At 47.0% G+C, this 23,158-nt stretch overlaps 9 protein-coding genes across 9 annotated transcripts; 6 read left to right on the top strand and 3 right to left on the bottom strand.

Annotated features, from left to right (window-relative positions):
- Positions 1-316: 316 nt before the first annotated feature.
- N7483_009783 (GYF domain-containing protein) lies at positions 317-1,660 on the top strand (the record flags this gene model as incomplete). The annotated part of the gene is made up of 1 exon (XM_057093210.1): positions 317-1,660. One exon carries the CDS (start codon positions 317-319, stop codon positions 1,658-1,660), a length of 1,344 nt encoding a protein of 447 aa, XP_056944384.1.
- A 229-nt stretch (positions 1,661-1,889) lies between these two features.
- On the bottom strand, positions 1,890-3,421 carry rvb2 (RuvB family ATP-dependent DNA helicase reptin; the record flags this gene model as incomplete). Its single annotated transcript, XM_057093209.1, has 3 exons — positions 1,890-2,843; positions 2,903-3,349; positions 3,413-3,421. 3 exons carry the CDS (start codon positions 3,419-3,421, stop codon positions 1,890-1,892), a joined length of 1,410 nt encoding a protein of 469 aa, XP_056944383.1.
- Positions 3,422-3,989: 568 nt separating this feature from the next.
- Positions 3,990-6,440, top strand: N7483_009781 (uncharacterized protein; the record flags this gene model as incomplete). The annotated part of the gene is made up of 1 exon (XM_057093208.1): positions 3,990-6,440. The coding sequence occupies one exon, from the start codon at positions 3,990-3,992 to the stop codon at positions 6,438-6,440; it is 2,451 nt and encodes an 816-aa protein (XP_056944382.1).
- A 520-nt stretch (positions 6,441-6,960) lies between these two features.
- N7483_009780 (epoxide hydrolase family protein) lies at positions 6,961-8,386 on the top strand (the record flags this gene model as incomplete). Its single annotated transcript, XM_057093207.1, has 5 exons — positions 6,961-7,234; positions 7,300-7,356; positions 7,416-7,613; positions 7,685-7,773; positions 7,826-8,386. The coding sequence occupies 5 exons, from the start codon at positions 6,961-6,963 to the stop codon at positions 8,384-8,386; spliced, it is 1,179 nt and encodes a 392-aa protein (XP_056944381.1).
- Positions 8,387-9,126: 740 nt separating this feature from the next.
- Positions 9,127-11,148, top strand: N7483_009779 (uncharacterized protein; the record flags this gene model as incomplete). Its single annotated transcript, XM_057093206.1, has 6 exons — positions 9,127-9,293; positions 9,366-9,623; positions 9,682-9,888; positions 9,942-10,298; positions 10,356-10,723; positions 10,802-11,148. The coding sequence occupies 6 exons, from the start codon at positions 9,127-9,129 to the stop codon at positions 11,146-11,148; spliced, it is 1,704 nt and encodes a 567-aa protein (XP_056944380.1).
- Positions 11,149-12,317: 1,169 nt separating this feature from the next.
- On the bottom strand, positions 12,318-12,812 carry N7483_009778 (uncharacterized protein; the record flags this gene model as incomplete). Its single annotated transcript, XM_057093205.1, has 3 exons — positions 12,318-12,491; positions 12,561-12,610; positions 12,680-12,812. 3 exons carry the CDS (start codon positions 12,810-12,812, stop codon positions 12,318-12,320), a joined length of 357 nt encoding a protein of 118 aa, XP_056944379.1.
- A 241-nt stretch (positions 12,813-13,053) lies between these two features.
- N7483_009777 (fumarylacetoacetate hydrolase family protein) lies at positions 13,054-14,190 on the top strand (the record flags this gene model as incomplete). Its single annotated transcript, XM_057093204.1, has 5 exons — positions 13,054-13,081; positions 13,136-13,374; positions 13,432-13,747; positions 13,829-13,925; positions 13,986-14,190. 5 exons carry the CDS (start codon positions 13,054-13,056, stop codon positions 14,188-14,190), a joined length of 885 nt encoding a protein of 294 aa, XP_056944378.1.
- A 1,726-nt stretch (positions 14,191-15,916) lies between these two features.
- N7483_009776 (uncharacterized protein) lies at positions 15,917-17,667 on the bottom strand (the record flags this gene model as incomplete). Its single annotated transcript, XM_057093203.1, has 4 exons — positions 15,917-16,049; positions 16,111-16,787; positions 16,856-17,350; positions 17,419-17,667. 4 exons carry the CDS (start codon positions 17,665-17,667, stop codon positions 15,917-15,919), a joined length of 1,554 nt encoding a protein of 517 aa, XP_056944377.1.
- Positions 17,668-18,881: 1,214 nt separating this feature from the next.
- On the top strand, positions 18,882-21,457 carry N7483_009775 (uncharacterized protein; the record flags this gene model as incomplete). The annotated part of the gene is made up of 4 exons (XM_057093202.1): positions 18,882-18,989; positions 19,085-19,100; positions 19,200-19,798; positions 19,916-21,457. Coding segments are annotated over 4 exons (2,265 nt in total), but the record flags the coding sequence as incomplete, so codon positions are not given.
- Positions 21,458-23,158: the final 1,701 nt, after the last annotated feature.

Raw genomic sequence — 23,158 nt, 5'->3', positions numbered from 1 at the left:
TGTTAGGAGCTATGCAAATATATATAGGAAATTAATGATTGAGAGGATCCTGTCTCACCATGATTTCAGAAAGAAATGGATACTCCGAATGTGGTGAATTTAAAAAGGGAATGAAATGTGGCGAAGATAAAAGAAGAGTTGTAGGTGAAGCAGATCATCAAGTGACGAACAACTCGCCGAGATCCAAGTGACGCAAGTTCGCTCCGCTATGATTTTCCGCTCCGACCCCGGTCCCAAGATGAGAGCATAGCTTCCAACTTACACAACAGTCTCTCTTTTTTTCCTTCTTTGATCTATTTTTTTTATTTCCTCAACCATGGCAAGCTCACAGCCAAGACCTAAAAGGGGAGGAGAGTCCTTTGCCCGCACACACCACATTGAAGATGACCCCGAAGACCCTTCTGATACCAAGAAACCTCGATTTGACCTTCGCAACCCCTCCGCGCTAGCGCCCGATGCGCTTGAGGAAGATGCAGTCCTAGATGCAGATGAGATTGGCCGGCGAGGTCAGAAAGTCGGCCGTAAAGCCATTAACCTCGACGGTTACGATTCAGACAGTGAAAATGAGGGATTCTCAGCGCGCATGGAACAAAAAGCCAAAAAAGATCGCGCAGCCGAGGACGACGACGATGACATGTTTGCCGAGCTAGAAGAAGACTTTGGCGATGAGGAAATCGACGCCGATGAACGCAAGAACAAAAAATCCGTTCGATTCTTACGAGACGACGAAATCGAGGGCCAAGTCTCTTCTTCTAAGGGTGGAAAAGCGCTGCATGCGGATTTAAGAAAGACAAACCCGGATGAGCTCGATGCTGAGGAAGACGCAGACAGTGAGAGTGAGGTCGGGGAAGAGGAGCGTGCCATGGTTGACAATGAGATGGATGAAGAGGTTGGTGCTGGTGCGAAGAAGAAGCATGCGCCATTACTCGATGCGTTCAACATGAGCACAGAACAAGAGGAAGGTCGATTCGATGAGTCGGGTAACTTTGTTCGCAAGGCTATCGACCCCGATGCTGTCTACGATTCATGGTTGACCGGAGTCTCCAAGAAAGATATACGCAAGGCGAAAGAAGCCGCAGAGAAACGCGACTTGGAGAGGAAAGAGAAGGACCGAATGGACGACAGTGTACTGACATCTGATATTCTGAAGACTATCATTGTACATCTTGAGCGTGGAGAGACGATATTGGAAGCTTTGGCTCGACTAGGCAAAGGCCTAAAGAAGAAGCCGAAGTGGCAGAAGAAGAAGAACAAGAAGAAGAGCGACATCGATGACACTGAAATGACTGAGGAAGACCCAGAAGAGGCTTACCGGCGTAAGGCTATCGATGCCATCACCGGTGCAGCGGATCTGCTCATGGGCCGAGATCAGCCTGAGATCTACGATACCGAGCGCGAGCTTCTCACACGACAATATCGCAACGAGACCGGAGAAGACTGGGTTGACCCACCTTCAGGACCTGTAGATGCCCCGGCCAACGAAAGACCTGCAATGTGGGAGTATCGCTGGTCAGATGCCCGAGATGGCGGTGCTACTAATGGCCCTTATGACAGCGTCATGATGACTTCCTGGAACAACGCTGGCTACTTTGGTGAGGGCGTCGAGTTCCGTCGCGCTGGAGATACAGGGCCATGGAGCGCTACAGTCCAATTCGTGTAAGATAGTATCAATTCAAACCGGATGTTCCATTGGATCCTAAAATAATACCATAAGAAATGAAGAGAGAATACCACATCAACAAGCGCCTGTCCTATTCATACATCAAACGATGTGATTCAAAAAAAAAGCAAATAATAAAAAGGAATCAAGAAAAGCAGTGTAGTTTTTTTCAACCCGCTAAATCATCTCCGTGAGATCCCCGTAAGTTGTAAACGCATGGTACAGAATATTATGAGATCTCCATAGCATCGCCATTGGTAGTTGCTGCAAAGGACACTGTGCCTTGGTCTCCAATGAATCGCTGCTCGTACTGCTTGACATACTCAACGCTACGAGCGGGGTCATAGAACAAGCGGAAGCTGCGCTGGACATCGTCCACGCTGACCTCCTTAGCCTTGCGCTTCTGACTCAGCAGATGAGAAGTAGTGATGATATTGCTGGCATAGCGAAGATTTGACTCTTGGCCAATCTTGGTCAAGAGAGCCAGGGCATCTGGAGAGACGTCGATCTCCTCTTCCTGGGCACGGATGGCCAGGATTTGGCGAATCTCATCACCGGAGTAAGGCTGGGTGCTAACAATGACAACACGATCGAGGAAGTCAAGGGGCAGGCCGTGAGGGGACGTGTAAGTAGTTCCTCGAATGCGCGCATGGCCGCGGTTACTGGCCATGATGACAATGGGAGCTAATTCCGCCTCTAAAGCACGATTAATGTAGGAATAGCACTCAATATCGAGCATGTGGACTTCGTCAATGAACAAGACACCAGGAATAATTTCCGCCTTGCCTTCTTCCTTCCATTCCGCCACCTTGGTGTTGATCTGGTCTCGGACCTCGCTGCGAATCTCGCCTGTGTCACCTGAGAACAGTGCCAGGAACCCCTGTGACCGCGAGTTGATCACATCAATCTCGTGAAGACTGACTGTGTGAACAATCTCCTTGCGAACCTGAAGCTCTCCCTCCGGACATTGGACAAACTTGGTATCAGCGCCCATAGCGTCGTAATCACGCGAACGAGCGTAAGACCGGCCGAGCTTGGTAATCTTGCCAGAGGACTTATCGATGGAAATCACATCTCCCGCCATGACTCGCTCCTTCGTCATCGAATCAATCATTTTTGTGCCCATGTCGTAAATCGTCTCCATATCCGTTGTCTTGATCGTGAGCTTTCCTTGTTTGTTGCCCTGTGATTGTTAGAATCTAGACTTCATTTCCTTCGAGGACAGAGAAATCCATCACTTACACCTGTGACGCTGCGGTCGATCTGAATCTCGACGACCTCACCCTCGATGATCTCACTCTCCTCCTTGATCCGCACACCGATCGACTTTCGGAAGGCCTGTGTCAGAGCCTCTGTCTTGGACATTTCCATGGAGAATATTTCGGACGAAGCGAGCATTGTGAAAGGTACATCGGATCCCAGCGACTGTGCCATACCCATCGCGATCGCAGTCTTTCCTGTGCTGGGAGGTCCAGCAATCAGAACGGCGCGACCTGCGATCTTACCCTCCTTCACCATTTGTAGAATAACTGCAGCGGCCTTGCGAGCCTTCTCCTGGCCCACAAGCCCTTGCGATGCCCCACGCGGTTGTAAAGTATCGAGATCGACTCCAAGACCTCTAATGTGTGAATGAGCGGCGATGAGGTTCAGCCCCCGGAGCTCCTTGCTCTCTGCGACGGTGGAAATTTGCTAGATTGAAACAGAATAAGTCAATTCCCAATCGAAAGTAAAGAATCTTAGCGGATCACTTACAGCAGCCATGATTACTGCCTCTGTGCTTTTTTTCAGGTCTCAGCAATATCACTTTTTGCACTGTCAAGATGAAGTGAGACCTCAATGGATCTGAAGCTGCGGAAGAAACAAGGGAAGAAGCCCGGTCCACTTCACCGCCCGGCAGTATGTTTCCACTTATCGCTTTACAATTTTGGCGCCCATTTTTGCTCGAGACAAAGAAAAATCCCAGGGCGACTGGAGTCTGAGTTCAATCTAATTATTTACAATCATATGGCAGTGATTTCTGCCTTCTCTCGAGCACTCGTTATCCCGTACCAGCTCCCAGGCTCTCATCTCAAGTCTAGTTTGCCTAAACCTACGCAATAAATACGCGCCTGTTTGCAACGAGATCCATTTGATAGATCACATTTCTTTTTTGGTAGTTCTCAATACCACAACAGGGGCGGTGTCGCTTTTCTATCTTTTGTATTATCGCGTCTCGGATGATGTACCGCATGTAAATCATCCGATACGGTGTGATATGTGCACTACGTTCAAAAACACCTGAACCCTACATCACGTCCTATTGAAGATACGCTCACTTCCCACGAGTAACATGGAGGTTGACATACCGACGCGTCCGTCCACAACGGGTGACCCCCGCTTAAGCAAGGGACCTCAACATCTCCAAATCAACACCTCCATCCTTTCACCTCGTCAAACCCCCTCAAATCTACCAAGCACTTCGCGCGTTCCTTCCGTTCCAGTACGATCCAAGTCAACATCGGATATAATCTCCGAAAATGAGGGTCCATCGAATGAAGTCGAGTCTCAAATTGCCGCCCCAGTCGAAGGGAATGACCTTATGAAAGCTTTATTTCAGTTTACAGAAACACGGTTTAAGGTTTTATCCGAGCAAGAGGAGAAAAAGAGACTGGAAAGCGCCGCTCTTCTCCACGAACGGGATGTAGAGCGAGTGAAGAAAACAAGTGCATTTCCTGCCGCTATGCACATGTTCAAGTGGGCAAAGGAAAAGAGCGATAATGAGATTGAAAAGCTCGATACATCGCTCGAGGAGCACCAAGCTGTCTGCCAGCAATTAATGGCTCAAATTTCCAGGAATGTGAATTTCGGTTTCTCTCCGGCATCTCCTATCTCATCCTCAAAAGCATTGCCTCCACCTCCGTCTTCCGAATATGACAAAGAGAGGATTGACAAGCTGACGGCTGAGGTTGAAGAGCTTAAGGAAACTAGTGACAAGATGGTGAACAGCGTCAAGTTTTATCAAGGCAGAATTAATCGTCTAAACACTGACGCTGATGAGTTTCAATCATGGAGGCAGAATCTTGAGACTGGTTTACTTCAATTGCCATTGCAGACAACGCCTGAAGCCATATCTAATTTGCCTCAAGATGTGAGAGAGGCCCAAGCAAAGGCCGATGAAGCGCATAGAATTGCGACCAATGCGAATCAAGAGAATTTCAGTGTGACACAGAAAGTCGATGCCCTAAAAACTGCTGTGTCACAAATTCCCCGCCCTGATTTGATTGCAATTGCCGAGCAGCGATCTTCGCTAGAGAACCTAAAGGCTCTTAGCGAAAGCCACACCTCGCAGATGAGCGAGCTTAAAATTTACGTTGATAACGCAATTAAGGGCTTGCCCAGTGGGGATCAACTACGTGCGCAACTTACAAATGAAGGACGTCACGTTGTACCCCAGACTCCCAACGACCGTGACCTGATGAAAACATGGGCCACCAGGTTCGAAGGCCTCGAAACAATGCAAGTGCAGCTTGAAAGTAAGACCAATGTTACATTGGAGCAGCTCAGACGTCTATTGCAGCAAGAGGGTCGTTGGAACCACACATCCGATCTTCTGGACAAATCTCTAAGGCTGCTCAAGTCTTGCGAAGTCGGAGTTCGGTCACTGGAGAAACGTTACGAGAACATCAACACCGGAGACTTGGTGAAGCAAATGTCTCGTTTCATAATAGAGACTTATTCCACGGTCCCTCAACTGAGAGAGGAAATCTTCGCTTACAAAACACAACTGAGAAATGAGATTCAAATTCTACAACATCGGACAAATATTGTTGACACCTCATCATCGATTTCCGACGAGTCGATGAGAAAGGTCGAAGACCTCATTAAACTCCAGCTTAGTCCTCTGGTAGAAGAGCAGTTTTCTCAGTCAGCGAGCATCACCAAGCAGCTCCGAGATCTTCATGAACTTCAAGGCAGACTTGAATCACACTCCACCGCGTTTCAATTACTCATAGATGAGGACATTAGCATACTCGGCAATAAGGGAGAGAAACTATCAGCCGACATACAATTATTGACCGAATCTTGGCAGAGTAAGCTTGGGGACCTAACAGGTCAGTTTGAGTTTCTTAAAGCATCTGTTGAAGATGTGCCAGGTTGGATCGAGAAAATGAAGGTTCTGGAGCCTGTGGACAGAATTCCCCAGATTCTAGACGCATTGGGCTCTGTTGACGATGTCAAAGAGATCCGCAATATCTTACAAGAAAAGAACAACGCTGTTAGCAGCTTGGAAAAGCTTAACGATATGATCGCGGATTTGTTTGGCGAACTAGGCGAAATCAGGAAAATGATTGAGCAGAATCCTGTCCTTCGACAATCACGTCGGTTGTCACCGACCCCTGTGACCACTGGTCAACTAGATGGAGCTGAGAAGATTCCCACTGAATCACATACCATTCCAAACGATGAACCTGTTCATTCTCCCGCTGCGCTCCATGGTGAATCCTCAGTGCCACCAGCCTCGGCACCAGCAGTCTCTGCCGCCGTGACTACAGCCCGAGCAAACTCAGTCCCATCAGCCCCAATCTCCGGAAACTCAACTCCAGGCCCAAACCCAGGGCTGAAAGTCCGAGGTCACGCCGAAAAGAGCCGTTCAAAAAGCAAAAAGCGTCGCAGATTGGCGTTAGACTCGGATAACGAAAGTCATTCATCTACATCTTCATTTCGCAACGGGACACCCACCAGTGTCAAGACCACGAAGCTTCAAAAGAGAAGCAAGATATGTGGCCCATGTACTGCTTAGTTGTCAGTTAGCTACTCACCATGGATGAAGAAAAGCCTGAAGAAAGCGTTGAGAGACGGCCGATACATTCTCATGAAATTATCTGTCTACTTCATTGATATCCATTTCGTTTGTCTGATACCGTCCATTGTCAAACACTTACAATACTAGTTAATTTTCCATTACTCTCCTAGGTAGATTTGACTTGTCGAACTTGAACCTTTCCTAGTAACTATGTTGGGCTCGCTTTTTTCGAGCGATGAAATGCAGTGGGACTCGGATAACGTATGAAGCATTCAAGCCTGTAATTATCTACCTGTCATGAGCTTCAAGATTAAGTGCTGGAGAATGTGAAATTCAAGTTACCAAGAAACTGCGGGGTGAGCGGTCTGTGCATCAGGATTCAGCGTCTAGGAAAGCATGAACTGTTGATATAATTGACCCTCAAATTTCATCTTAGGCTGTCAGTTGAATACTATCAGGGCTGTCTCTAATCATTCATCATTCGTCTCTTCAATCATTTCTTTGTTGTCTATTGAACATGTCTACTACGCCGACTCCTTATGCTATCTCAGTTTCGGACACAGCTCTTCAGGAGCTCAACCAGCGACTCTCTTGGGCTAAATTTCCAACCCAGTTCAAGTCCTCTGAACAGAATTCCTGGGAGTTTGGAGTTCCAGCCATAGAGTTGGAGCGACTAGTGACATATTGGAAGAACCAATTTGACTGGAAGAAAGCAGAGGAAGAATTGAACGAATTACCTCATTATCGTACGGAGATTGAGGTTGATGGTTTCGATATCCTAGATATTCATTGTCAGTCCGTCAAAAGATTTCAGTGAAGTCTCATACTATGACGCATGCTTACCAGAATTTACCAGTCATTCATCATGTCAGCCCTGTGAAAAATGCCATCCCTCTTCTCTTTAGTCATGGATGTAAGTATTGGATTGTTGTGCACTGCACTGAAGCGATAACATTACTAAACTCGACTCAGGGCCAGGGTCATTTATCGAGGTGAAGAAACTTTTGCCCATGCTACAAAGTGCTGATGATAAACCGGCATTTCATGTTGTGGCACCATCTCTGCCCAACTTCGGGTTCTCATCTGGTGTAACTGAGCGGGGATTTGGTTGGGCTCAGTACGCCGAGACGTTTCATAAGCTTATGATCAAGCTTGGCTATTCTCAATATGGTATTTCGCCGATGCATATCTTAATTGATTTAGAATTCTCCGTGCTCGTATACTAATTCTGGGAAATACAGTCACACAGGGTGGCGATCTTGGTTTTTGGATAACTAGGAGCATGGGTCTTCTTTACCCGGAACATTGCAGAGCCTCCCATATGAACATGGTGGTTTCTCAACCCCCCTAAATGGACTTCGAGTCCACTTTTGGCATTACAGCATGCTTTTCAACCATACACAGTCTATGAAAAAGAGGGCAGAGAGCGATCGGCATGGTTCCAGCATGAAGGTTATGGATATAACCTACTACAGAGCACGAAGCCTCAAACTATCGGGACGATTCTAGCAGAAAGCCCTGTTTCTTTGCTAGCGTGGATTTACGAGAAACTCCATGACTGGTCAGATGACTATCCATGGACTGATGATGATATTCTCACATGGGTCTCTATCTATTGGTTTTCCTTGGCGGGGCCAGAGGCTAGTGTTCGCCTTTATTACGAAGGAAGTCATCTTCGATCTGAAAAGCATTTATCATATGCGAAACTCATGGAATATATACCCGATGTCAAGATTGGGTTCGTGCATCTTCCCCGTGAGATCTCTGTGGTTCCTCGCACATGGGCAGCTGCGATGGGACCTGTTGTTCAGCAGACTGAATATGATCATGGTGGTCATTTTGCGGCTTGGGAGGTTCCCGAGGTCATAGCGCGGGACCTCCAGATGATGTTTGGGAAAGGAGGCCCATGTTTTGGAATTATATCGGAGAGAGATGGTTATTAGTTCAGATTCAAGTTGGTGAGAACTTGAACTCCTGAGTCTGAGCATAATACTACAAAGTACATACTAGTGGTGAGTACTTATGGAGAAGAATTTAGTACTTTGTCGTGTAGAGTGTAGAACAACATATTACCCAATTAGGCTAGTGTCAGGTCTCCTTACCTGTAATGACATCGAGACATTGAAAAAAGTACTTCAACCTCGTAAAATAAAAAGGCTTAGCTATTCACTCCGTCTAGGGATACAGTGCCAAGAGAAAGGAGAAAGCTGAATCAATCAAAAAATAACTCATACCTCATTCGCGCATGAAAAGATTATCCGGATGTCTTAGACCCCTTGGAAGAATGATGCCCCTTTTCGCCAGACTTGCCCGTCAATGAGATAAGGAGTCATTCCAGCCGCAAAGATGACCAACTAGAAGCGATAAGAGGCTCCAATATCAAATATTGGGGCGTGGAGACCCCAGAAAAAGGCCTAGTCTGGACGACGGCCTCCCGCCAAGCCATTCAATCCTAACGCTAGGTTCAATGATCAGCGGAGATCACTCCCTTGGCAGACATATTTTACATTCTGTCATCGCGCGTCGCCCGCGTTCCACATGAAGCCCCTGGGGTAAATATATGCGGGACTTGGTCCTACGTTGCAAATAGTCCCCTTTGAAATTTTCTCTCTTTTACGCTGCGATGGCGGCTTCCGTTCTTTACCTTTGAAGTTACCCAGGATTGTCGGGATTTCTAAAAGTCATGTCGAGCCATATCAAGTTTGTCGAACCGATCGAGAATAACTCACCTGCCGAATCCTCTAATAGGGGTAGGGAGATTGGTGAAAAGGCATCAAATCAACGGTCACTGTCTCCAGGCAGTGAGATTGTGTATCCGACAGGATGGAGACTCATACTCACCACGATAGGGTACGTGGAATTCCAAAGGGGGATACTTGCGGAATACTAGATGACAAGGACTGACTAAAAGTGTCTTGATAGGCTTTTGATCGGCTTCTTCCTCTCGAATTTAGACGTGACAATCGTCAGCTCATCTCTTACAAGCATCACGGATAGCCTGAATGGATTTGAGAAAAGGAGCTGGATTATTACAGGTTATCTGGCTACATACACAGGGTCGATGGCGATATGGACAAAGGCCAGTGATATCGTCGGGAGGAAACAGACAACGATGGCATCTCTTGTCATTCTACTTGCATTTTCAGTCGGATGTGGATGCGCTCAGACTGTCAATCAACTGTAAGAACTGCCGAATCCTTGGCTTTGAGAATTCTCCGAGACTAATATCCCGATCAAGCATCATTTTCCGAGCCCTTCAGGGAATAGGAGGTGCTGGTGCATATGCACTGGCAATCCTCTGCATCTATGAAATCGCCCCCAAGAGCAAGCTTCCGACTTACAGTGGCCTCATGGCGGTTTGTCTTGCGCTCGCATCTTTGATTGGCCCTATTGTTGGGGGTGCTCTCGCACAAAATGAGGCTTGGAGATGGGTCTTCTTCATTAAGTACGTGAAGAACGATCCTATCTCACGAAATAAACTGCTAATGCCAGCTACAGTGTTCCATTATGCGCTATTGCCATTGTGATCATTATGGTTTCTATGCCCAAACACTTTGGTCTAGACCAGCACACTCCTTCGTTCAGAACTCGGGCCTCATATCGCTCTTTTGCCAACCTCGACTTCGTTGGTTTCTTCCTTCTCATTGCGAGCTCTTTCTTGATTGTCACTGTCTTGAATGAAGCGAATCTGGCATTTTCATGGAGTTCAAAAGGCTCGATTGCTCTCATTGTACTCACTGGCGTCTCGTGGATTGCATTTTTCATCTGGGAATGGTACATTTCAAATATTGCAGGACAGGACCCGATATTTCCTAAACGCTGGCTGTATGATGGTCCTTGGATGGGTATTCTCATGTGAGTACAAGGATTAATTGCAGGCTTATGTGAAACTTCAAAACTAATAGCTCCCAGCTCCTCATTCCTCACCGGTGCCGTTTGGAACGTTGTCCTGGTCTATGTTCCACAGCAAGCTCAGATCCTATTGGATAAATCGCCTCTCGATTCAGGTATCTACTTGATCGCATACTCTGCTGTTGCAGCTTTAGCTGCGGCTATTGTCAATATTGCCAGCTCCCGCGGACGCATCCCATTTGTTTATTCCTTGCTAGTCGGATGCATCATTCATACCGTTGGAGTTGGGCTTCTATCAACTATTACGAGCTCAAGGGGTTTTCACGCCACTGATATCGGATATGAGATTATTGCTGGTGCAGGAATAGGGCTGACTCTGGGTGTCCTGTTATTATCCACCCCGTACATTGTGGAGGACAGAGATCTCGGTATGACTCTCTATGACTTACGTATGATAGAAATCTCTTATTCCGGTAATACTAACATACATTTTCTTTTCAATATAGCTATCGCCACTGGTACCGTTGTTCAATTAAGATTCCTTGGTGGTGCTATCGGTCTCGCCATTGCATCCAACATTCTAAATGGTCACCTCTTGAAGCACCTCAAAGGAGTCCTGACACCACACGAGATACACATTTTCCTTGAGAATGTAACCAAGATCAAATATCTTTCTCTGGATCTTCAGGAGGAAGTGAGAGCTGTGTTTGCTCAAAGCTATGGCACGCAGTTGAAAGTCATGATTGGGTTCGCAGCTGCTCAATTGCCGGCAGTTCTCCTTCTCATCAAATCGAAAAGACAGCTGGCAGCAGATCACGTATCCTCAGGATCTAGTTCAGGGCAGTCTGCCTAATTTTGCATGTGACGTGGGTGTTTAGGCGAGAAATCAGGGGCATTTTGTTTTAGCCCTGGAGGCAGTTGAGCGTTATTCAAGTCGTCAAATTTAGCTATGCATTGTTTCTCATCAATACCACTATTAGTTTTACTTAACCTTGCTTCAGTTCAACATATAAGGCCTTCAAGCCGTAAAATTATGAACATCCGAGTTATTAGTTGAGTGTTGGTACGCCTCTCCTTTGGAATATCAAAACAACTTGAAATATCATCAATCTGTCATTTGTGACTCCAAACCGGTAGAACCTACTAGGAACTGTTGGAAAATCGAATCACTTGAACTTGAATGCGTTCATCCAATTTCTGTCGTCCCGATAGTGTAGTAAATCAATCAAATGCTCTCACCCACTAGTAAAAACATCTAGAACGCTGATAAGTATATGTATGAGTCTAAGCCTTATTCAAATGTCAATCAAGTTATTACTACATAGCGCTACCTAGAAATGAAAGATATTTGGACAACAAGAATTGCGGATTTCCTATTATCAGCTTAATAGGGATAAAACCCCAAGTTGAACTATCATTTTCACTAGTATTAAAGTGTTTGATTCGTCAGAACTAATTATAGGACGCTTGCTCCGAGTCACTGGCAGCACATGTGCAGTGTCATGAGCTTGGGGCTGCGATTATTCTTTGAACACTGGCAACATATGCCACTAAACTGAAGGCAAGCTTAAGATTTCGCTGGATTGGCCAATCCAGGATATTGATGAAGCTACGCTGGCAGAAGACTGATTTTCTGGCATAAAGCTGACCGTGGCATGTCACAACCTTGGAAGTCACATATCTCGCGCTCTCGTCGAAGTTATTTTTTCATGATATGTGATATCACTCAATCGAAACCAAGATTATTCCAACAAAATATGCATCACATGTGCCAGCTGGCATAATTCAAGTTTCATTTGACATGTTCATACTACCCCAGTTGTGCCCCTACATATTGCACCTACGTGCAGCACTCCCGATATCGGCATCCCACCTGCATGTGTGGGGAAGCTCCCCCCATTCCTCCACATTGGCAATTACGAATGCAGTTAAAGTGGGAAAATTACGACAATCCAGTTAAAACAGTTTCAAACTTGTTGGTATTCTCAAGACATAAATACATGACATTTGGGATTTCATAATCTAGCTCTCCAGAAGAGGAGGAACCTTCTCGACGAGGTATTCGACAATGGCGTCGGGGCCACGCTCGACCTGGAGGCCTGTGGGGATAGCGTGGAGCTTGATGTTGGGGACAATGGAGCGGGCAATCTCGTGGATCTGCTTGGCCTCCTCGTCGGTCCACATGGAGGCACTGAACTATAGGAAATTCGTGTTAGATACCGGGAGCGATGTTTCGGAAAAGCCGGCCGGCCACCGCGGACTTACCAGAACGTCGGGCTGGTGCTCAGTGACCTTAGGAGCGACCTCGGCAATGGCTATAGATATTGGTCAGTTTTAATGATCGAGAGACAGGAAAGCAAGCCAATTGGGTAGAAGAAACGTACTCTCGCAGTTGTCAACGTGGATGATCTCGTAGCGGTCACTGAGAGCTTCAGCAACACGACCGATAAGACGCTTAGCGCGCTCAGGAGCGGTGTTGACAGTGACGAGACGGAAGGGACCCTTGGGAGCAGACATTTTGAAAGAAGTGTATATGGATTTAGAAATAGAAAATTAATGCGAATATCGCGGGGTATTTATTTCATCGCGTCAGTCCCCTCCATCGCCACTCGTTCCCCACATTGTCGTCTCCGGCTTATCCAGGCGGGATAGATTTACTCCGCTTATCGGCCCGATAAGAGACTACAAGAGTGAGCTACGCCTCCTCTTATTGAACTTTCCCCTCGGTAATTCTACATTTCTACACATTTCTTTCACCATGTCTAAGATCGCATCTACCTTTTCGCGTAAGTAATACATGCTTGAAGGGGTAAAAATGAACTGGCATTGACAGATTGTAGGTCTCGTTCGCTTCGTCCCCAAGTCGGACATCTCCAAGATTCTCATCGGAGAGCCTGTGGATGCGAAGCTCGATGTCGGTTTGGCCTTGTACAAGGGCCAGGAGGTCTCTGTGCGCCCCTTCACTGGTAGCTCTGTCCTGAGCCCCGGTGAGCCTACTACTACCACCGAAATTATTGAGCGTCTGCTCTCTCCCCTCGCTCAGAAGGAAGTTGGCTCTATCCGCTGCGTTGGTCTGAACGTGAGTGATTTACTGAGACTCAATTCGCAGAGAACCTCATACTAATGGATAACTTAGTATGTCTCCCACGCTAAGGAGATGGCTCTGCCAATCCCGGAAGTTCCGACTCTCTTCATTAAGCCTTCTACTGCTCTAGCGGACCCTTACCCCGCCCCCACTGTTCTTCCCAAGATCACACAGACCGACAACACTGGTGACTACGAGTCCGAGATGGTCATTGTTATCGGTCGTGATGCCAAGGATGTTCCCGAGTCTGAGGCTCTGGACTACGTCCTGGGCTACACTGCCGCTAACGATGTGTCCAGCCGTACCTTCCAGATGAACCAGAGCCAATGGTGCTTCTCCAAGGGTTTCGATGGCTCATGCCCCATTGGTATGTGGAGAACATTTTCTAGAGTGTTTCTAGAATTATATCCTGCAAGAATTTTGTAGAGCGCAGACTGACGATGAACAGGTCCCACCCTTGTCTCCTCCAAGCTTATCCCCAATGTTAGCAAGCTCCAGATCCGTGGTCTGAAGAACGGCGATGTCATGCAAGATTGCCCTCTGACGTAAGTTTATGCAACAATCAGATAACCTAAAAGTCTCATACTAATTCGGATCGTTTCTAGTGACTTGATCTTCAACGTTCCTCAGTTGATTGCCTTCCTTTCTCAGGGCACCACCCTGCCTGCTGGTACTATCATCTTGACCGGTACTCCTCCTGGTGTTGGTGCGGCCAAGAACCCTAAGCAGTTCATTAAGGCTGGTGATGACTTTGCCGTTGAGCTGCTGCCTCACGTTGGTACTTTGATCAACAAGATCGAGCACCAGTAAAGGGAGGTCGATAATTAAATGAGATTTCTATGAGAATATAGTTGTATATATCTACGCCATTTCAATATTATGGTGTTAAAATACCGAGTCTTTCGTCTGAAGATTACTTAGTAGATGTTGGTATATTTATTAGCAGTAAATTAGATACCTATTCCGGTTGAATTAGTAATTCTTAACAACTGCCATGCAAGTGGCTGCAGCATGCACGTATAAGAATCTCGGAGTATATAACCAGGCATAGTGACACTTATAGTAAAAGACCGTGTAGATCACTGCAAACGCCACACACCAAAACCATAATTCCAGCTTACCGCCAAGTCTATGTAATCAGCGAGTTACAACTCAAACCAGTGAAATTTCTCTCATCCTAAACCCGAGCAAGATATTTGAAATCACACCGACCTTGCATTTGAAGCCGGCGTCAGCGTAGCATTCCCGGCTATGACAAAAGCCAACAATGAATGATGCGAACATTCAATTTCCAAGTTTTCACCGAGAGAAATCCGTGAAACCTCCACCAATAAGCATACACCTGGATATAATTTCTCCCGCTACGGAGTAGATCTATCCCGCCACTTTACTGCCCGGTGAACATGCATCTCCCTTTCTCCCCAGTGGCTGGACTACCGAGTCCCGAAGTATCGAAAAATGCGCCCAACAAGGAAAGATGTTGTCCCATGATGACGAGGGGAACATTGACAGCATCCTAGTCGCTTATCTACGGATCAAATTCGAGGACCGTGCAAACCTGTCACCTGAACCTCCAATCTAAATATGTGAAGGATTGTGAGATGTGAGAGCTATTGTACAGGGTTGTTCGGCATACCGGTTGCTTGTAGATATCTAGAAGTCCTATGAGTCGCTCTCATGGATGCATGTGTGGGTAGTATTCGGTTCAAAGACATTAAAATCATGCCAGAACTGCATGGTTGATACAACCCGATTATGAGAGCCGGGGTGGTATGATAGCTAGTTTCGGAGTATGGTCTCTTAGTCCGTAGAGCTGTGCCCATATAGTTTTCCCGGGCTCAGGGGCCGATGGTTAGCGCTACGGTGGATTTTCGGGATTCTGCACCGAGCTGTCCCGGTCCGTCTCCTAAAGCGCTGGTTTAAAGGATGGTCTGCGGCTTTTTCTTTATGCCGGAGATTTTTTTTTCTTCTATCAGGTGCTTCTTGTTTTTATTCTTCTCTTTTCCTGATGTTCCTGCAATTTCTTATTTATTTACTTTCTTTCTACACTTGGAGTGACCGAATCCATGCAAGTTGTTGCATACAGCTCGCATGACTTGATCACATCATCTCAAGTTCATACTATGGATGCAGACCCTGCCAGTGAAATGGAGCTTCAAGTTGTCTAGGTACATGCCAGTACTAGTGACTAACACTCCATTCAAAATGTTCAAGCTACTGCATCCGAGATTTATTCCGAGTCATCGCTCGCATCAATTGATGTTGAAACTTACTTCAATTTTGATGCAAGTTTACATTGAAAACATTCGAATGCTTGAAAAGAACCAAAGTATAAATTCATGTCGCTTGCTCATGTGTCAATCTATGTACAGTAACAGGGCCTCGACATCGTATGTCCTCCTCCTCCTCCGAACCAATATGCATGATATTCTCCCAATGTTCACCAAAAAGAATCCTCAAAAGTTCATGTCAAAGGTGGCCGTCAATTCATGAAATAAAAGAACCGACAGAGCCGAGTCCAGAATCGTATACCTCTTTACTCTTCATGACGCATACTCTTTCCACGCGCATGCAGGAAAATCGTCGGGATTACACTAACAACAACGATCATCGCCGCTGCGATTCCAGCACTTGGTGCTACTCCAACATTATCGAACATATATGGGAACCTGGATGGACGTTAGTCAGACACAACTTGAAGGAGAACATGGGAAAGAGAGAGAAACTCACCAGAAGGGGCCAATGAAACCCCAGGTCTGCCGCACGAAGGTAATGAACACTCCAATGCTAGCAGCTTCCTGTGGGTAGCAGTCTACGGCATAGGTGACCATCACAGTGGTGACAAGCTGGTTACCAACGGCACCGATAGCTGTGCCAATGATGGGGCTCACGTTCCAGTGGCCAGTTTTAGAGGTCTCGGTGCAGACCAGGAAAACAATGGCGCCGATGATGGTCAATCCAAAGCCAAAGTAGCTAAGCCATAACCGATATTCCGGCTCAGCCTTGCGACCGAGGCCATTTGAACGACGGCGCATCCATCGGTCAGACATGAAGCCACCAAGCTGCTCGCCGATCACTGATCCAATGATGACACCGAGGAACTGGAGACCCAGCTGCTCAGCGTTCAGATCAAACTTGCTCTGCAAGAGCTGGGGCACCTCTACGGTTGCCAGAATACTACCAAACAGGAAAATCATCGCATATGCACACGCAGGAATGACGATGGAAGGGTAGCGGACCATGGTCAGAGGACGGAAGAATTCCCACAATGTCATCGGTGTAGGATCAATCCGACGCAATGACATGTACTCTCGCTTCCAGTTAACCTCATCAGGGCCAACTCCGCTACCCAGGTACCGGGTCTCAGGCCCAAAGAAAAGGTACAGAATGAACTGTCCACCATTGATCTATCATATTGATCTCAGTTAGCGGATTTGTTTTCTCATCCCAGGATTGATTCGCTGAAATCACTCACCATAGCCAGAATCCAGTAAATCCATTCAATACCCGCACGGTAAGTGACGAAACCAAAGATGAAGGGACCGATCGGGACACCCAGAGTGACCATCAGGGTCCAAACGCCCATGTAGCGCGCACGATCTTTCTTAAATGTTGTCTCCATCACCACAGCACTGCCAATAGCGGAGGCCGGAGAGATGAAAAATGCCACCAGGGCACGGCAAGCAGCCAGCGAAGCATAAGTGGTACTCTTGGCACAGCCAATGTTACACACCAAACTGCAGATAAGAGAGAGAAGGAAAATGGGGCGACGTCCAAATCGATTTGAGAGGGGCTTCCAGAACAGAGGAGCACCTCCCAGAATGGCGATTTGCAGCGAAGTCAAATAACTTGCTGTGGTCATACCAATACCCAACTCCGCGGCAATATCGGAATAGGCGGGAATGATGGCGGCGGCGGTAAATGTACCCATGCAGGCGTGGAAAGCCACAAGAATAAGATTCGCCATTTTCTATACGTTCCTGAATCAGCATTCTGATCTTTTGTTTTCATACCCCTCCTGGAAACAATGTAACTCACCTTCCATTCTGGCCAGTTGTAAGGGTCAGCAGGACCCATTCCTGGAATGGGATCCAAGTCTAATGTGCCATGTCGCTCAAGCAGATAGTCACGGTGTGCTTTGGGGAGACGAGCAGCCACTGACTCCTCATAGGTGGCGGCTTGACCGGCGCCAGCGCTCTCAACGAGGTCAATGTCGGCCTTGGAGCCCGGGCTCTCCTCAAATCGCTCAGCCCGAGAGGAGCTTGCTTCCAACTCAAGCGATGTCATCTCGACGAGACTCTCAAATCAAGGAACAAAAAAAAGGAAGGGGGGAAGTGATCCCTGGGAGAGGATGATAAAATTTATTACCCTTCTTCTAGAGATTTGCTAGGGAGGATGATGTTGAAATTGGATGAGAATGGTGGGAATTGAAAGGGGGAAAAGCTACGGAAAAGGTTGGCTAAAGGTGAAGTGGAAAGAGAAGGGGGCGAACAAGAATCGACTGATTTAATTTGGGCGAGAGGGTGGATTCACCCTGTACGGATTACACTACCGTTGGGTGCCGTGAGGCAAAAAACGACGAACCAAGGCTGTGTGGCGTGCCGAGAATCCCCCCGGTGAGTGTGCATAAGAGCCGTTCATAGTGTAAGTCCGGAGATATGGGCTGGGGTATTCTTTCCCGGGATTTCGGCCTGGAGAGAAACGCGGAGAGTCTCCACGGCCGGTGGATTCACTCCATCGGGATCGGCGAGTGAGACTTCAGATTTCACGGCTGGTCATGTCACCGCGATTAGTCACCGAACACTCTGGCACTTGAGAACGGCTAGCAAGAACGACTAGCGGCTAGCCGAGCTATGAATCTAAAGTTGTCCGGCATGCCCTGATACGACCAATTACCGACCATCGTTTAGATGGACCGTAGAACTTGGCTTAATTTCCCCCATATGAGAGTACATTAGGACCCTCTGCGGGTTCAAGAAAAATTTTCCGTCTGGGGACTCCAACCTCGGTCTCTCGGTGAACAAAGAAATGTGGGACTGTCCATTGGTCAGCTGAGCATTCAGAGAAAAAAAAATCATTAGCAAAGAGAATCAGAGAAGCAGAGAGAAATTGAATTGTTGGGGCGTCAACAGGGGGATCCACAGCATATGGGCGAACAGTGCTGCCGAGTACTGGTTTTTTTGGAGCCACACACACGAGAGGCTTAACAACACGACCAAACTGTAAAGTCAATAGCCGTAAATTCCGAAGCAGGATAACGGAGGATTTCGTAAAATGTCATGGACTGCGGGCAGTGCTTATCATGGGTGTACAGAGTAAGGGAGAAGGAATCATTCGTAATCCCCACGTTGCCCCAGTTTTAGTTAAGAGGGAAGCGGAGAAGCTTCTATGCACGGAAAGTGCGAAGGGGAAGAAAATAGTGCCACATCCCCACAATCTCCTCTCCACATCACCACTTTCTTCTCTCCCTTTACACTCTTTCCTCCCACACTGCCCCTAAGGCCCAACATTCAATGGAGATCATGACGGCACCTCCGTCGTCTACAGGGGTAAAGAAATTGATTTGTCGTGTGTGTCAGAAAGGATTCACCAAGGCTGAGCATCTTCGAGTAAGTGTTACTGCACATCATACTATGTACCCTTCCCCACGAATTTGAGGGGCAGCTTACTGGATATGCAAATCAGCTAACTATTGACAAAACAGAGGCATGAGCGTTGTCGTAAGTTGTTGTTATTAATCATTAATCATTATTGGTTTTTTGTTTTTTTTTGTCTTTTTTTTTCTCTATTGATTTTGATGCTATGGTTATACTATTAAGCCGAATCATCTGTGTTTTCAATTTACCGATTCCGAAGAAATCCGTCGGCTGACCGGAAGATAATCACAGATACCGGATCTAAGCCCTATGTCTGCAAGGAGTGTCACAGGCCTTTTGCCCGGCAAGATGCTCTTACTCGCCATGAGAAGTTGCATCTGCGTGACTTGAGCGCAAAAGATAGTCCTGCGTCTGCGTCAGTCTCTGTTCCACCATCGGCGTCCATAGAATCTATGGCTTCGTGGGAATCGAGTAGTGCGTCCACGGCGGGCCCAGCCTCAACGTCGGCCACTAGTCGATCTTGGGATGAGCAGCAGTTAGGCAATCACCCGGATATGCACAATGTTGCATCCGATCTAGATTTTGCCTTGGTTTGGCCAGACTCAGAGAACCTGTTCCAGAGTTTGATGTCCTCGAACAATACAGATCAATGGCAGATGCCTTTAGGAACTCTGCCATTTCCACCGGTTGTCCAAGATATCAATGGTATGAACTTTGGATCACCAAACTCTTTCGATGATCGGAGTCCATCGGTCGGAGTGATCCCGTCCGGAGGAGGTCATCAGGCCGTCCGAGATGTAACGGAAATGGTCACTAGCTCGGTAAGTCTGCCCCGGACCTCCTGGATTAGGCTGTATGAAACACGCCCAACTTGCCTCATCTAGATTGCACTAAAGTTTCAGATTATGTGCATAATACTAATGCATACCTTATGATAGTCTTCGAGTGTCACTGCTGCTGTCAAAGCCACATCCATAACATCAGTCTTCCTGGATGAGTGTCTTCACATGTTCTTTGTCCGTTTCATTCCTACATTTCCCATATTACATCGCGCCACCTTCGTGTTTCGAGAATGCACCCATGCGTTGCTATTGAATGCTATTGCTATTGGCTCATTGTATCTCGGCCCAAGCGATGCCGTAGCCAAAGGTGAGGCATTATGGCGATTGGCACACACTGCTGTCGCCACCTCATGGCAATCTTTAATCACTCATAATGGGCCGTATGATGCCTGCAAGGGTGTACAACTGATGATCACGGCATTGCTCGGCCAGATCTATGGTGCATTGTCTAAGAATCGTGCGATCCGCACTACAAGCCAGGTCTTCCGACCATTAGGCTTTTTCTGGGCTCGTCATTGTGGAATGTACGACAGCGAATCTTACTCTATGGAGAACCTGCCTTCCACTGATGCCCCAGCGGCGGAAAAGCAGCACCAATGGCGCATTTGGGCCGCAAGAGAGATTCAACAGCGTGCTCTTCTAGCTTATTACGTGCTTGATGGCCTTGTTGCCCAAATGTCCGGTGATGGTGCATCTGCTCGACATGTCTCAAACCCATTAAGTTTGCCTAGTAGTGAGGCGGCTTTTAATGCAGGTAGTCCTGATGAGTGGCTGGTCCACATGCATTCCCAAAAACCTGATCAATCTTCCTTTCGAGTCGTCTTCCGTTCTCTCTTTCCACCCGTTGGCAATTTCAGAGCACTAGATTACCAGTTCTCTGCATTTGCCCTGCGGGTCGTGCTGGAGGGTCTTCAATCACTAATTTCCGACTGCGATGAGCACGACCTGGCGGTTGGAGTCCCCGGCCGGTCCGACGTACGTCGAGCTCTGGCCCAAGTCCATGAGACTATTTCTATGAGCATTCATTTCTCTGCTGCGGAGCGGCTTGAAATACTTCTACGCTGGCACACAGTCTGTTTGGATACCATGATCAACTCCACCGTTCTTTCCCGCCACGTTTGCTCTCGCTATAATATTCCTCAGCACGTCTCCGGCGGTTGTCGAACCGCGCGGCCCGGTTTTGATGTGATTAAATGGGCTGATACAGAGGATGCGAAACGCGCAGTTCTTCATGCGGTCGCCATTCAAGATATTATTGAGCAGCTACCTCGAGGACGTGCTCATGTAATTCATATGCCAGGCTCTCTCTTTGCCGCAGCTACTATCTATTTCGTGTTCTCTCTTGCGGGGGCGGCTACTGTGAACCTCCCCCGGACGATCGTCTGGCAAGATGCTCTTCTCTCACACTCTGATCTTCATCTTGGTCATGATGACATTCGTCCACAATCCGGCTCAGAGACCCGGCGATTTGTCGAGACAGACCAAGGCATTTCTTCCAATCCAAACGGCGGGGCTGTTCGTAATCTTCTATACGAGTTGAACTCTATTCAGAAGCTGTTCCGATGCCTCTCGTCACAATGGGGAATTGCTCGTGATATGGAGAATATTATTGACGAATGGATTCAATTCTGTCATTAAGCTAAGGGACTGGATTCCCTTTGCTGAGACACATTTTTTCCTTCAAGTGCCTGGATGATGTTCTTCAAGTCTACTATTATTTTGGAATGCGCCAAGTTGTACATAGCGGCACTATTCTTTCAGTACATAATGAGTCACGAAATATTATGAATATTGACTATTCTACCTACTTGATTACTTTTAAATCTGCTGCTACTTGAATAGTGATGATTTGACCCAGTCAATGCTTTAACTTCCCATTTCTATTGCATAGACTGCATGGAGGTGTTGCTCAGCCTCGGAAACATTCATCGACCGGGAAGCTGCTCAATTTTCAAGCTGAGCATTGTAGAAAGGCAGATTTCCAACCCTCCCAGCCCTCAAATCTCCAGGCAGCCAGGAATCAAGATACCTGTGATGCATGATCCAGATTCCATTCAGACAATCTTGGCGACCTGCCACGTGGTGGGATCACGTGGGAACCTTAAATGCTTAATTTGACGCTAGTTTTTTGCCGAAGTATGTATAGATCGTTGTGGAGCCTCGGACATGTCGACAGTCGATTTTACCTACTATGAGAGGAGGCCAAATTCTTGACACATTCTGACCTTGATCAAGTCACAGTAATAACCTGTGAGCCTATGGGTAGCAGTGACATTCCGCCCACCCATCTATGTATGCTCGGCAGTCCCGGTATCCCAGTCGGTATCCCAGCCGTTATTGTATGCGAACAGGCCATGCAGCATTCATTAATGGCTTCACTCTTTGATCCAAGTCTGATATAAGAATATCAAGGATCCAAAGAAGTTTCAGACAAAGGCCGAGCTGCATTTATAAGACTTTCCAGCTGCTTCAACCCCATTTGCTTCACGTCCGATCCTGCCGCATGTGATTCACAAAGCCCCAATTCTACTAAATCATTTGTTTCCCCATTTCCAACAAATCAGTTTGTGTATTTCAGTTCCCGGAGTGTGCTGTATTATCCAGAGTTCTTTTCACGCTTCAGCCTAGTGTGTGAAAGCTCAAAGGTTAGCATGCTGTCATGTCATCGTCCGCTGGTAGGAAGCGAATATGTAGAGATCAAAGAAGTCTTGACCATGAAAGGAGTTCACCTCGGAGCACCCAATCCCATATAGCTACCATGGATTAAATCGGTGTTTCTCGGCTGTAAGGTGAACATGAAATTTCATTCTGAGTTCGAATAAGCACATACATTGAATAGACAAGTGTTGGTTTCCCTGGAGGGGAACTTTGAATAGCAAAACTGGTCGCATGGGCTCCTTTGGAAGGTGGTCTAGGTCAATAAAGCGTGCCGGGGATCGGGGACAGAAGAAAAGAGGCGAAAGCACATCTGTAGGGAGCTTTAAGAAAAAACGGCCGCGGAAAGCACTTAACCAACATTGAAGTGCACATGTGAGCAATTAGTATTCCTGGTCCTTTCCCACCCTGCTCTTGCCGAATAAAAATGAGAAAAGAAAAGAGAGAAAAAAAGACTATCTGGTCTCTGGCAGACATAATATTCCAAAATAACTGCACCGATGTACATTCCAAGTTTGGTCAAATATACTATTGAACATTTCAACTTGAATTGGACATACCCAAATTAGCCTTGAGCATATCCATTGGCAGTGCGTTTGTGAAATCCGGTCATGGTGTAGTTGGCTATCGCATCTGACTGTAATGTCTTATAGTTTATCAGAAAGTCCGCGGTTCGATTCCGCG

Source organism: Penicillium malachiteum (genome assembly GCF_028827825.1).
Source record: "Penicillium malachiteum strain IBT 17515 chromosome Unknown utg000004l:1.0-4883003.0:1.0-4884900.0, whole genome shotgun sequence".
NCBI lineage: Eukaryota > Fungi > Ascomycota > Eurotiomycetes > Eurotiales > Aspergillaceae > Penicillium > Penicillium malachiteum.
This window is presented reverse-complemented; position numbering and strand designations above follow the sequence as displayed.